General features: G+C 44.6%; 2 protein-coding genes across 2 annotated transcripts in view; both read left to right on the forward strand.

Moving 5' to 3' along the window:
• mus81 (MUS81 structure-specific endonuclease subunit) overlaps nt 1–7,288 on the forward strand; it is a 37,156-nt gene extending 29,868 nt beyond the window's left edge. The window contains exons 13-16 of the mRNA XM_045701612.1: nt 564–704; nt 1,076–1,179; nt 6,311–6,394; nt 6,467–7,288. Of these exons, the coding sequence (XP_045557568.1) occupies nt 564–704; nt 1,076–1,179; nt 6,311–6,394; nt 6,467–6,533 (396 nt within the window). The 3' untranslated portion in view covers nt 6,534–7,288. The remainder of the gene's footprint in view (nt 1–563; nt 705–1,075; nt 1,180–6,310; nt 6,395–6,466) is intronic.
• A 4,553-nt stretch (nt 7,289–11,841) lies between these two features.
• Nucleotides 11,842–15,290, forward strand: part of LOC106578145 (transmembrane protein 151A) — an 82,210-nt gene continuing 78,761 nt past the window's right edge. The window contains exon 1 of the mRNA XM_014156769.2: nt 11,842–12,400. Coding sequence (XP_014012244.2) covers nt 12,329–12,400 — 72 coding nt within the window. The 5' untranslated portion in view covers nt 11,842–12,328. The remainder of the gene's footprint in view (nt 12,401–15,290) is intronic.

Below are 15,290 nucleotides of genomic sequence, written 5' to 3' on the forward strand. Positions count from 1 at the left end.
ATGATATCACCAAGCTATACCATGATATCACCAAGCTACATTATTTTGAATTGAATAAACATTTTAAAACAAAAAAATGTAACTACAGTATTCAGCATTTGACTCTAGCCCCATACTGAATATAATGGTAATATGATAATATAAGGGTAATATAATGGTAATATAGCGGTAATGTAATGGTAAAATATCGGTAATGTAATGGTAATATAGCGATAATATAGAGGTAATATATAGTGGTAATATAATGGTAATGTAGTGGTGATATAGAGGTGATATAACGGTAATGTAGTGGTAATATAGTGGTAATATAACGGTAATATAGTGATAATATAGTGGTAATATAACGATAATATAAAGGTAATATATTAATGTAGCGGTAATATAGTGGTAATATAATGATAATATAGTGGTAATATATTGATAATGTAGTGGTAATATAACGGTAATATAGTGATAATGTAGCGGTAAATGCCAACTCTGGTGCTTTTCCCTTATGTGTCCATATATCTCATTATTCATGAAATGGTATTCACTGATTTTCATCGTGTTGTTTTGTGATTTAGAACCGTACGTTGGTCTGTCGCTCCAGGGAGCTAGAGGGGGATGGACAGAACAAGGAAGAGTGTGGAGGGAGGGAGAGAGAGGTCCCCTCCTGTTCTCTCATCTCCTTCCCAGAGTTCAACCAAGGAGCTGTCAAGAACAAGGTGTTTGTTAACCCTCTTCCTGTCTCTCTACAGTGAGAGAGGTGTTTGTTAACCCTCTCCCTGTCTCTCTACAGTGAGAGAGGTGTTTGTTAACCCTCTCCCTGTCTCTCTACAGTGAGAGAGGTGTTTGTTAACCCTCTCCCTGTCTCTCTACAGTGAGAGAGGTGTTTGTTAACCCTCTCCCTGTCTCTCTACAGTGAGAGAGGTGTTTGTTAACCCTCTCCCTGTCTCTCTACAGTGAGAGAGGTGTTTGTTAACCCTCTCCCTGTCTCTCTACAGTGTCAGACAGTGAGAGAGGTGTTTGTTAACCCCCTCCCTGTCTCTCTACAGTGAGAGAGGTGTTTGTTAACCCTCTCTCTGTCTCTCTACAGTGTCAGACAGTGAGAGAGGTGTTTGCCAGACAGCTGATGCAGATCTCTGGACTATCTGGTGATAAGGCTGTTGCTATACTAGAGCGCTACAGTACTCTACACAGGTACCCCCCCTCCACACACACACACACACACACACAACACACAGATAGCTGACCGCTTGGCTTTTCAATTCAAGGGGCTTTATTGGCATGGAAAAAATATGTTAACATTGCCAAGCAAGTGAAGTAGATAATATATAAAAATGAACAGTAAACATTACACTCACAGAAGTTCCAAAATAATAATAAAGACATTTCAAATGTCATATTATGTATATATATAGTGTTGTAGCGATTTGTAAATATTTAAAGAACAAAAGGGAAAATAAACATAAATATGGGTTGTATTTACCAATGGTGTTTGTTCTTCACTGGTTGACCTTTTCTTGTGGCAACATGTCACAAATCTTGCTGCTGTGATGGCACACTGTGGTATTTCACCCAGTAGATATGGGAGTTTATCAAAATTGGGTTTGTTTTGGAATTCTTTGTGGATCTGTGTAATCTGAGGGAAAATATGTTTCTCTAATATGGTCATACATTGGGCAGGAGATTAGGAAGTGCAGCTCAGTTTCCACCTCATTTTAGCCTGTCTTCTCTTGAGTCTGTACATAGTCAAAGCTTTCCTTAAGTTTGAGTCAGTCACAGTGGTCAGGTATTCTGCCATTGTGTACTCTCTGTTTAGGGCCAAATGGCATTCTAGTTTACTGAGGTTTTTAGTTGATCTTTTCCAATGTGTCAAGTAATTATATTTTTGTTTTCTCATGATATGGTTGGGTCTAATTGTGTTGCTGTCCTGGGGCTCTGTGGGGTGTGTTTGTGTTTGAACAGAGCCCCAGGACCAGCTTGCTTAGGGGACTCTTCATCTCTCTGTAGGTGATGGCTTTGTTATGGAAGGTTTGGACATTTTTTCCTTTTAGGTGGTTGTAAAATTTAACGTCTCTCTTTTCTGGATTCTGTTAATTAGCGGGTATCGGCCTAATTCTGCTCTGCATGCATTATTTGGTGTTTTACATTGTACACTGAGGATATTTTTGCAGAATTCTGCATGCATAGTCTCAATTTGGTGTTTGTCCCATTTTGTGAATTCCTGGTTGGTGAGCGGACCCCAGACCTCACAACCATAAAGGGCAATGGGTTCTATAACTGATTCAAGTATTTTTAGCCAGATCCTAATGTTATGTTCCTTTTGATGGCATAGAAGGCCGTTCTTGCCTTGTCTCTCAGATCGTTCACAGCTTTGTGGAAGTTACCTGTGGTGCTGATGTTTAGTCCAAGGTATGTATAGTTTTTTGTGTGCTCCAGGGCAACGGTGTCTAGATGGAATTTGTATTTGTGGTCCTGGCGACTGGACCTTTTTTGAAACACCATTATTTTTGTCTCTCTGAGATTTACTGTCAGAGCCCAGGTCTGACAGAATCTGTGCAGAAGATCTAGGCCCTCCTTGGTTGGGGACAGAAGCACCAGATCATCAGCAAACAGTAAACATTTGACTTCAGATTCTAGTAGGGTGAGGCCGGGTGCTGCAGACTGCTCTAGTGCCCTCACCAATTCGTTGATACAAGTTGAAGAGGGTCGGGCTTAAGCTGCATCCCTGTCTCACCCCACGGCCCTGTGGAAAGAAATGTGTGTTTTTTGCCTTTTCTCCCTGTGTCGATCCCTGGCTCTCTATGATTGATTAGTTGATTGACAAGGTCATAGATTGATCAGATAGCTAATTGATTGACTCTGCCTGCTGGCTCTGGAAGCACCATTTTCTCACTATAAAGTGCACTACTTTTGACCAGAGCCCTATGGGGCAATAGGGTGCCATTTGGGGCGCATGTTAAAGCTGATGTTGTAGTCTCTCAGGCAAACATGATTAATTGACCCATAGTTTCCCCTTCGGCCGCTGGCCCCTGGTTTTCGCCCTCAGCCGCTGGCCCCTGGTTTTTTCGCCCTCAGCCGCTGGCCCCTGGTTTTCGCCCTCAGCCGCTGGCCCCTGGTTTTTTCCCCCTCGGCCGCCGGTCCCTTGTTTTTGCCCTCAGCCGCTGGCCCCTGGTTTTTCGCCCTCAGCCGCTGGCCCCTGGTTTTTCGCCCTCAGCCGCTGGCCCCTGGTTTTTCGCCCTCAGCCGCCGGCCCCTGGTTTTTCGCCCTCAGCCGCCGGCCCCTGGTTTCGCCCTCAGCCGCCGGCCCCTGGTTTCACGCCCTTCGCCGCCGCGGCCCCTGGTTTCGCCCTCGGCCGCTGGCCCCTGGTTTCCCCTCCAGTCATGCAGTTAGGAGTCAGAGGGCACCCTATTCCCTACATAGTGCACTAGAGTCCTATGGGTCCTGGTCAAAAGTAGTGAAGTATAGACGGACTAAAGCTATTTTTAGGTTGTTTCTTTCTAGAAGCATTTGTCTTGTCTAGAAGTGAAAGTTATAGGGCTGGTTTCTCTGACAGGTGAGAGGGCTGGTTTCTCTGACAGGTGAGAGGGCTGGTTTCTCTGACAGGTGAGAGGGCTGGTTTCTCTGACAGGTGAGAGGGCTGGTTTCTCTGACAGGTGAGAGGGCTGGTTTCTCTGTTGACAGGTGAGAGGGCTGGTTTCTCTGACAGGTGAGAGGGCTGGTTTCTCTGACAGGTGAGAGGGCTGGTTTCTCTGACAGGTGAGAGGGCTGGTTTCTCTGTTGACAGGTGAGAGGGCTGGTTTCTCTGTTGACAGGTGAGAGGGCTGGTTTCTCTGACAGGTGAGAGGGCTGGTTTCTCTGTACAGGTGAGAGGGCTGGTTTCTCTGACAGGTGAGAGGGCTGGTTTCTCTGTTGACAGGTGAGAGGGCTGGTTTCTCTGTTACAGGTGAGAGGGCTGGTTTCTCTGACAGGTGAGAGGGCTGGTTTCTCTGACAGGTGAGAGGGCTGGTTTCTCTGTTACAGGTGAGAGGGCTGGTTTCTCTGTTGACAGGTGAGAGGGCTGGTTTCTCTGGACAGGTGAGAGGGCTGGTTTCTCTGTTACAGGTGAGAGGGCTGGTTTCTCTGACAGGTGAGAGGGCTGGTTTCTCTGACAGGTGAGAGGGCTGGTTTCTCTGACAGGTGAGAGGGCTGGTTTCTCTGTTGACAGGTGAGAGGGCTGGTTTCTCTGTTGACAGGTGAGAGGGCTGGTTTCTCTGACAGGTGAGAGGGCTGGTTTCTCTGACAGGTGAGAGGGCTGGTTTCTCTGACAGGTGAGAGGGCTGGTTTCTCTGACAGGTGAGAGGGCTGGTTTCTCTGACAGGTGAGAGGGCTGGTTTCTCTGACAGGTGAGAGGGCTGGTTTCTCTGTTGACAGGTGAGAGGGCTGGTTTCTCTGACAGGTGAGAGGGCTGGTTTCTCTGACAGGTGAGAGGGCTGGTTTCTCTGACAGGTGAGAGGGCTGGTTTCTCTGACAGGTGAGAGGGCTGGTTTCTCTGTTGACAGGTGAGAGGGCTGGTTTCTCTGTTGACAGGTGAGAGGGCTGGTTTCTCTGTTGACAGGTGAGAGGGCTGGTTTCTCTGACAGGTGAGAGGGCTGGTTTCTCTGACAGGTGAGAGGGCTGGTTTCTCTGACAGGTGAGAGGGCTGGTTTCTCTGACAGGTGAGAGGGCTGGTTTCTCCTGACAGGTGAGAGGGCTGGTTTCTCTGACAGGTGAGAGGGCTGGTTTCTCTGACAGGTGAGAGGGCTGGTTTCTCTGTTGACAGGTGAGAGGGCTGGTTTCTCTGTTGACAGGTGAGAGGGCTGGTTTCTCTGACAGGTGAGAGGGCTGGTTTCTCTGACAGGTGAGAGGGCTGGTTTCTCTGACAGGTGAGAGGGCTGGTTTCTCTGACAGGTGAGAGGGCTGGTTTCTCTGACAGGTGAGAGGGCTGGTTTCTCTGACAGGTGAGAGGGCTGGTTTCTCTGACAGGTGAGAGGGCTGGTTTCTCTGACAGGTGAGAGGGCTGGTTTCTCTGACAGGTGAGAGGGCTGGTTTCTCTGTTGACAGGTGAGAGGGCTGGTTTCTCTGTTGACAGGTGAGAGGGCTGGTTTCTCTGACAGGTGAGAGGGCTGGTTTCTCTGACAGGTGAGAGGGCTGGTTTCTCTGTTGACAGGTGAGAGGGCTGGTTTCTCTGACAGGTGAGAGGGCTGGTTTCTCTGACAGGTGAGAGGGCTGGTTTCTCTGACAGGTGAGAGGGCTGGTTTCTCTGACAGGTGAGAGGGCTGGTTTCTCTGACAGGTGAGAGGGCTGGTTTCTCTGTTGACAGGTGAGAGGGCTGGTTTCTCTGTTGACAGGTGAGAGGGCTGGTTTCTCCCTTGACGTAGGTGATATAGGGCTGGTTTCTCTGTTGACAGGTGAGAGGGCTGGTTTCTCTGTTGACAGGTGAGAGGGCTGGTTTCTCCCTTGACGTAGGTGATATAGGGCTGGTTTCTCCCTTGACGTAGGTGATATAGGGCTGGTTTCTCCCTTGACGTAGGTGATATAGGGCTGGTTTCTCCCTTGACGTAGGTGATATAGGGCTGGTTTCTCCCTTGACGTAGGTGATATAGGGCTGGTTTCTCCCTTGACGTAGGTGAGATAGGGCTGACTACTTTCAATTTTCATTTTATTTATTTCACCTTTATTTAACCAGGTAGGTCAGTTGAGAACAAGTTTTCATTTACAACTGCGACCTGGCCAAGATAAAGCAAAGCAGTTCGACACATACAACAACACAGAGTTACACATGGAATAAACAAACATAGTCAATAACACAATAGAAAAGTCTATATACAGTGTGTGCAAATGAGGTAAGATAAGGGAGGTAAGGCAATAAATAGGCCATAGTGGCGAAACAATTACAATTTAGCAATTAAACACGGGAGTGATAGATGTGCAGAAGATGAATGTGCAAGTAGAGATACTGGGGTGCAAAGGAGAAAAAAATAAGTAACACTATGGGGATGAGGTAGTTGGATTGGCTATTTACAGATGGGCTATACTTGTGTTCTTGTTGACTAGAGATGGCATACCAGCATGTCCTTTATCGCTCTCTCCTCTCATCTCTCCCCTCTCTCTCCCCTCTCTCATCTCTCTCTCTCTCTCTCTCATCTCTCTCTCTCTCCCCTCTCTCATCTCTCTCTCTCTCCCCTCTCTCCTCTCTCTCTCATCTCTCTCTCTCTCCCCTCTCTCATCTCTCTCCCCTCTCTCATCTCTCTCCCCTCTCTCCTCTCTCTCTCCCATCTCTCTCTCATCTCTCCTCTCCTCCCTCCAGTCTGTTGGAAGCGTATGAGCAGTGCCCCAGCGACACAGAAAGAGAGAAACTTCTCTCCTCCATCCGATATGGAAAACTGAAAAGGTGAGAAAGTGTGAAAAGAACTGCAGATGTTGATTCATTGACTGCTTATTGTTGGTTCTGTTTGCATTTCAGGAACTTGGGTCCAGCTTTGAGTCGCACAGTCTACCAGCTCTACTGTACGAAAGGAGCACTGTCATAGACACACACACTCTCGCTCACACATCACAACACACACACACCTCTACAATGTAGTGTTTAAAATACTTTGTTCCTTTGTCATTCCCTGCCAATGTAAACCTATATGTAAATGCTGCTATTGTTGTGATTTTTTCTATTATTTTCTAGTCAAGTGCGGCAGCAGGTAGCCTAGTGGTTAGAGCGTTGGACTAGTAACCGAAAGGTTGCAAGATCGAATCCCCGAGCTGGCAAGGTAAAAATCTGTAGTTCTGCCCCTGAACAAGGCAGTTCCTAGGCCGTCATTGAAAATAAGAATTTGTTCTTAACTGACTTGCCTAGTTAAATAAAGGTAAAATAAAGTATTGTTTTAAAAAGTTTCAGAAATTATGTTTAAGAATTAATAAAAGTCTTGGCTGTAGTTTGGAGAAATATTCTTTGTTGTTGTCACTGTTATAAATGGATTTATTACCCGTAACACCCAGAGATGTTCCAGTTTATCACATTAAAGCATTTTCTGCTTAAAACAGCCCTAAATCACTGAGTGGACAAAACATTAGGAACACCTGCTCTTTCCATGACACAGACTGACCAGGTGAAAGCTATGATCCCTTATTGATGTCACTTGTTAAATCCACTTCAATCAGTATAGATGAAGGGGAGGAGCAGTGGCGAGCCTTTTTAGCTTAAAAAAAAGTTGCCTGTTTTTGTTATTTTGGCATTGATAAGTGTGTCAAATATCAATTTGCAGAGAATGTAATAAAGCTGCATATAAACATGGTCTCCTTTTTTTTTTTTTTTTTAGTAAAGCACCTCCCAAATGCAGGTGTTTCAGCCCAGCTCAGTGCTTTCTGTGGTGGAGGGGCAGCCAGAGGAATATACAGGTGTTTCAGCCCAGCTCAGTGCTTTCTGTGGTGGAGGGGCAGCCAGAGGAATATACAGGTGTTTCAGCCCAGCTCAGTGCTTTCTGTGGTGGAGGGGCAGCCAGAGGTGTTTCAGCCCAGCTCAGTGCTTTCTGTGGTGGAGGGGCAGCCAGGGGAATATACAGAGCTTAGGGGTTGGCAATGTTCTCTAGTTGCGCCGTGATTGGCTCAGTGTTCTGTCACTCACGAGGACACTACTTCACCTCAAAATCTACGGGGAGAGCTCGAAAATTCAAGCCCCTTGGAGGCTGCAATACAGTTACATTAGAAGTGCCCATCCAAGAAGGCTCAAGATCATTGATTGGACTGTAGCTTTGATTGGACTGATCATGTCAACATCATATCTTGAAAAATCTTAGCTAGCAGTCATCATCATGAATCAAGTTGACAATCTACTGGCAAATCTGTTTTAATCCTTATTCATATGAAGATAAAACGTATCGGTGCTCATCGGCCATAGAACATAAACATTACACAACTGGAAATCGCAAATCCAACAATGAATGGTTTGGAAGGAATCCGTGGCTGCTTTGCAATTCTTGCAGTTAATCACTAGCCTGCTATTCAGTGGAGAGGGTGTGTGGTCCCAAGTCTGGGCTTAAGGGTCTCTTTTCCAAGCTTAAAAGGATAAACGTTCAACATTGGCCATACTGTCAATGAAGCATGATATCTGATGCGCTGAAAACAACTGGAAACATGGGAAATCTGACTTCAGTGAGTTCAAGACAACTGGGAACTCGGGGAACAAAATGAGCCCCGACTGGGGAAAACACGTTATGAATGGTCATCCAACTCAGAATTCCAAGTCGGGAACTCTGGCCTCTTTCTAGAGCTCTGACTGGAGTTCTAGAGCTCTGACCTGAAGATCACCGACGTCATGATTCAACCTTGTGTTTTTCCCCCAGAGTTCCAAGTTGTCTTGAAAGCACCATAAATCCAGAGAATGCCAGACTTTGATGTCAAAGTTTGATGACAAAATTTGCCCACGAAAGACCGCTGTGCCACTTCCTGTTCAAGGAAGCACAGCATAACAAGGTGAGTACAAAAATGTATTGTATGTAGCTGCATAAATGATGTAATATGCCAGGGAGATATGTATACGGTAGATAAGGAAGTAATACTAAGTGTATGTTGTGTAGTAGGCTGTTAGTAGCCCATGTGCCTCACCCTAATAATTTGGTCCCTATCCCCTCTCATAACTTCTCCTACCGTTCTGACTTGGTGGTTCACATGTGGCCTATAACCTATTTTAGAGAAATGTAGTCATTGAATATTGTCAGAGCTTTCATTGTTTCATAAATGATGTATTATGCAAGCAGGGTTGGGGAGGGATTCCGTTACAATACCAGCAAAAATATTGTAATCAGATTAGATACTTTTGTAAAACTTGATTACTTCAAGGATTACTTTTACATTCAAAAAGGATGTTTTGACACTTCTGTGTTTTGAATGACATTCAAATCAGCATTGAAAAGGGCGCAAGTTTAAGTTTGAACCACCTGAGTGAGTCTGACCACAATTCAGAGACCACTATGATGTCAGAGACCACTATGATGTCAGAGACCACTATGATGACAGAGACCACTATGATGTCAGAGACCCCTATGATGTCAGAGACCCCTATGATGTCAGAGACAACTATGATGTCAGAGACCACTATGATGTCAGAGACCACTATGATGTCAGAGACCACTATGATGACAGAGACCACTATGATGTCAGAGACCACTATGATGACACACCAAATGTGATTGATGGATTGTGGGAAAAGAGCAGGAATAGGCTTTTGTGGGCTACAGTCCAAGCTATGTCTTCCAATGGTGTGGCTGCTGTCGGCATCCAAAGATGATCCAACTTGAATAAACGCTTGGAGGTAAAGGATGACAGCAGTTGGGTAGTCTACGGCGATACGGATGTCACTTCTTATTGATATCTACATAGAGCATTGATGTGAATCACACTGCTGCTCTCTCATTTAGCTATTTGCGCTTTACGGATTGTGATTGTTCTAGATGGCTGTTCACAAATCTAAATGTGTATTTGAACCCAATAATGGTTGAATTCAAGAAGTTTAAGCTGCTTATCATTCATTGATTTTGAAACCAGTGGACAGCCAGTGAATGATGTGCTCTTGCATCAGCTGCATAGTGTGGAACCCAACCTATTGAATAAAAGTGAAACATCCATAGGCCTAATGGACACATGCTCAAACTCGCACACTTTTAATAGACTTAAAGGGGCAATCTGTAGTTGCTACATCAATTTTTGGACTTACAAATTTTACACTATATATATATATCCATTGATTCTTGAAGAATATAACTTATAAATGCCTCATGAGCTTAGTTCAACTGTCACACTCCATCAGAACCCAAAATTTAAGCTTGTTTTTTTTCAATGTTTGTAAACATTGTAAATGTAAACAAACACTGTATAGCCTCATAACATGGTTAAAACAATACTTTTGATATCATGGATGGTCAGTCCTTGCATCCATAGCTCTGTCTATTCATCTGAGAGTTGTTAGATTTCTCCAGGCCCATCCCTCAGCTTTTTACCAAAACAAAGGCGGGGCGGTCGTTTTGTTATTGTTTCATCTTGTGGATTTGCACTTAGTAATACTAAGTGTATGTTGTGTAGTAAGCTGTTAGTAGCCCATGTGCCTCACCCTAATAAATTGTCCCTTTTCCCTCTCATAATTTAGCCTACTGTTCTGACTTGGTAGAGCACATGTAGCCTATAGCCTGTTTTAGATAAATGTAATCATCGAATATTGTAAGAACTTTCATTGTCTGCTTATAGGCCCCCCTTATTTATCCTATGGCTCTGACTTGGTGTACAGGGAGAATACTGTAAGAACGACCCATGTTCTGAATTCTGTTGCTGTACATTTCAAAAGTGCTGAACAATTTTTTTTTACCTTTATTTAACCATGCAAGTCAGTTCAGAACAAATTCTTATTTAACAATGAAGGCCTACAGCAGCCAAACCCTCCCCTAACCTGAATAACTCTGGGCCAATTGTGCATCGCCCTATGGGACTCCCGATCACAGCCGGTTGTGATACAGCCTGGGATCGAACCAGGGTCTGTAGTGACGCCTCTAGCGCCAAGATGACGTGCCACTCGGGAGCCACTAATAGCTATATTGACTACATCCATCCTAGCTCGCTCGTTAATGTCTTCATCGAATTTACGAATTGTCTCTTATCCGCTTATCATCCCCCTTATGCCATAGTTTGTATTGTATTTTTGTTTGTATGCCATAGTTTGTATTGTACTCAATTGTCAGAAAACCCACATTTGTTTAAGCAAGTCAGCCATATATGTTATGTTTTTTTTAAAAGGCAGTAAATGAGGCTGAAGGATCTGTTTCGCTGCCAGACAAGGCTCCGCTGAAAGCCAGGTGTAGCAGTAACCTGTTGGCACTCTGCTGTTGAAACAGCTTTATGCTAACCTATTAGCAAGGTGTTCTTAATGTTTTGTCTACTCAGTGTATGTCGTCTATAGATCTAGCCTACTGTATATGTTGTTGATGTATATTAGTTATGCACGGGTGGGCTCATTGCCGCAGTTTTAGGGTCATGAAATACTGTGTGGATTACATGTGTCTGATGTATTTGATACCATTCCACTCCAGCCATTACCACGAGCCTGTCCTCCCCAATTACGATGCCACCAACCTCCTGTGGTGGATTAGTGATGCATGGGTCAGCTGTTTGGTAATAACATTTGCTAATAACCCATCCACAAACTCTTTTTATTTATTTTTTTAGATAGTCCTATGTTTCTGCTTATGCTTTTCCGACATTTTGGTAGGCTATTTGCATCTCTCAAATGTTCACTTGAACACATATTTATGCGGTTGAGAATGGTGTTATTAGCAAATGATGGTGACCAGGTAAACAAACAGCAGACCTGCGCATCTTTAATGTATGTAGGTTATATGCTCAGGTGGTGGGTGACGTTACTGGGCATACAGAAGGATGAGTAGGTGAAACCTTCTAGCTCTAAGGAGACAAATAGAAAGAAAATAACTTCCCAGAGATGGTTTTATCGTTGTTTTTTGTTGTTGTTTTAATCCAGAGAATAAACTGTTTACCATAGAAAAGGAATCAGTTGTTCCTGGTTTTGCCTTTTACCGAGATCGCTGTCTGCCTTCGGGTATAAAAACATCCTCCTCCTATCCATCCATCTTTCACATCAGCGCTCTCGTGCCTGCCCCTCGTGTTCACTCTGAACGAAACCGTAACCGTTGGCTCATGCCGCGTTCATGTGCTAGTCGGAACTAGGAAACTCGGAAATGTTCGACTTGCTAACAGGTTGAACGCGGCACGTGTATATCTACAACCAGATAGCAAGTTGGACATTTCAGAGTTTTCTAATTCCGACTAGCATATGAACTCAGCATTTGTCATCTCGAGCGTATGCACACACACCGCCCCACCTGCGCCTAGAACGAAGTCTAGAAGCTTCACGGTTATCACCGCCAAGCACTGACGCGCACAGGACCAACGAACAGACGTTAATCTAATCTTTAAAGGAAGAAATCTGGGTTTTGTCTAATCTATGCTATGTTTGCATGGGAAAGGTGAATTAATTAAACCATGGAAGGCGTGAAGAAGAACCGAGAGGCACCGGGTGAATGAACTCTTCTGATCCCGACAGAGACGACTTTCAGTCGGCGTGGATTATGCGCATTTGCCGCAGGCTGTACTGTCATCACTACAGTGAAACCGGATCTCGACCGGCGACGGATGGGGTGACTCCCGCCGTGCCGAGGAGGTGGTCCCAGCCTCTGGCCAGGGCCGCCACAGCTGGGGTGGGTCCCCATCCCTGGCACCGTTAACCGTAGGGCTAACGGGAGGGCGCGTGTCAGGGTGGAAGAGGAAAGAGAAAATGCAGACGGAAGTGCCAGTACCACCGGAGACAGGAGAGGAGACCTTAGAAGACGGAGCAGGGAGAGAGGAGGTAGGGGAACACTGCGGTGTGACTGACTGACTGCCTGAAGGACTGACTGGGTGACTGACTGGCTGTGTGTATAGGCTACATGGAAGACACGCGCGTTTAGCCTAATTGTCTTTAAGGTTTAGTTTATCCTTAGTTTTTATAGATTTGACACCTTTGCTTCCCGTGGCCTTGATGTCATGGGTGATGGTGCAAGTTTTACTGTAGATGATAACATGTGACTGAAGATGCCATGCCTTGGCCTACTCAACACTTTTAGCCTAGAAATGAATAGCACATTTATAGGGACGGTTTTATAGTCCTATAAAAAACATGAGCTGGCGCACACCCAGAGAAACCTATTTTATGTAGAGGTGCTGACTAACGTGGAATAAACTATAAACTATAAAAAATAAACACAGTCGCACGCTCTAAATATAAACTCCCAGTCATTTATTGGGTAAAAAAAAAAACCCACCAATGTTTCTGCATCACTGTGCTTCTTCAGGGTGATGTCATGAATGCTTGAACCAGGTTCTTTAGACAAAACAGTGCAATTAGTGTAACCAATGACAACAATGAAGGGTGTGTCATAATGATTAAGTTAATTAGAATGAATTGAGTGAAACTTTTAAAAAAAACAATAGTTTATGGCATATTAATAAATATATTAGGCTATTGTTATCATATGGAAACATCATTAAATATTGTACATACTAGTAGCATCAACATACATTATTGGTTAATTCAATTATGTTTTTATTTTTTTAACATAGTCTGATATAGCCTACTAGCATGTTTTTAAATTTTCCACAAGATGTGTTTTGTCAAAGGGGAAACTAATGTTGCCTACAGCACATTCAGATAGGGACAAAACATTACCACGGGACAAAATATTACCACGGGACAAAACGTTACCACGGGACAAAACATTACCACATTACCGCGGGACAAAACATTACCACGTTACCACGGAACAAAACATTACCACGGGACAAAACATTACCACATTACCACGGGTCAAAACATTACCACATTACCACGGGTCAAAACATTACCACTTACCACGGGACAAAACATTACCACATTACCACGGGACAAAACATTACCACATTACCACGGGTCAAAACATTACCACGTTACCACGGGTCAAAACATTACCACATTACCACGGGACAAAATATTACCACGGGACAAAACGTTACCACGGGTCAAAACATTACCACATTACCACGGGTCAAAACATTACCACATTACCGCGGGACAAAACATTACCACATTACCACGGAACAAAACATTACCACGGGACAAAACATTACCACGGGACAAAACATTACCGCGGGACAAAACATTACCGCGGGACAAAACATTACCACGGGACAAAACATTACCACGTTACCACGGGACAAAACATTACCACGGGACAAAACATTACCACGTTACCACGGGACAAAACATTACCACGGGACAAAACATTACCACGTTACCACGGAACAAAACATTACCACGGGACAAAACATTACCACGTTACCACGGAACAAAACATTACCACGGGACAAAACATTACCACGGGACTAAACATTACCACGGGACTAAACATTACCACGTTACCACGGGACAAAACATTACCGCGGGACAAAACATTACCGCGGGACAAAACATTACCACGTTACCACGGGACAAAACATTACCGCGGGACAAAACATTACCACGTTACCACGGGACAAAACATTACCGCGGGACAAAACATTACCGCGGGACAAAACATTACCACGTTACCACGGGACAAAACATTACCACGTTACCGCGGGACAAAACATTACCGCGGGACAAAACATTACCACGTTACCACGGGACAAAACATTACCGCGGGACAAAACATTACCACGGGACAAAACATTACCATGGGACAAAACATTACCACTGGACAAAACATTACCACTGGACAAAACATTACCACTGGACAAAACATTACCACGTTACCACGGGACAAAACATTACCGCGGGACAAAACATTACCGCGGGACAAAACATTACCACGTTACCACGGGACAAAACATTACCACGTTACCACTGGACAAAACATTACCACTGGACAAAACATTACCACGGGACAAAACATTACCACGTTACCACGGGACAAAACATTACCACTGGACAAAACATTACCATGGGACAAAACATTACCGCGGGACAAAACATTACCACGGGACAAAACATTACCACGGGACAAAACATTACCACGGGACAAAACATTACCGTGGGACAAAACATTACCGCGGGACAAAACATTACCGCGGGACAAAACATTAGCGCGGGACAAAACATTACCACGTTACCACGGGTCAAAACATTACCACGTTACCACTGGACAAAACATTACCGCGGGACAAAACATTACCGCGGGACAAAACATTAGCGCGGGACAAAACATTACCACGTTACCACGGGACAAAACATTACCGCGGGACAAAACATTACCGCGGGACAAAACATTACCACGTTACCACGGGACAAAACATTACCACGTTACCACTGGACAAAACATTACCACGGGACAAAACATTACCACGGGACAAAACATTACCACGTTACCACGGGACAAAACATTACCACGGGACAAAACATTACCACGTTACCACGGGACAAAACATTACCACGGGACAAAACATTACCACGGGACAAAACATTACCACTGGACAAAACATTACCGCGGGACAAAACATTACCACGTTACCACGGGACAAAACATTACCACTGGACAAAACATTACCATGGGACAAAACATTACCGCGGGACAAAACATTACCGCGGGACAAAACATTACCGCGGGACAAAACATTACCACGGGACAAAACATTACCACGGGTCAAAACATTACCACGGGACAAAACATTACCACATTACCGCGGGA

Source organism: Salmo salar, chromosome ssa18 (assembly GCF_905237065.1).
Source record: "Salmo salar chromosome ssa18, Ssal_v3.1, whole genome shotgun sequence".
In the NCBI taxonomy this organism is placed as follows: Eukaryota; Metazoa; Chordata; class Actinopteri; order Salmoniformes; family Salmonidae; genus Salmo; species Salmo salar.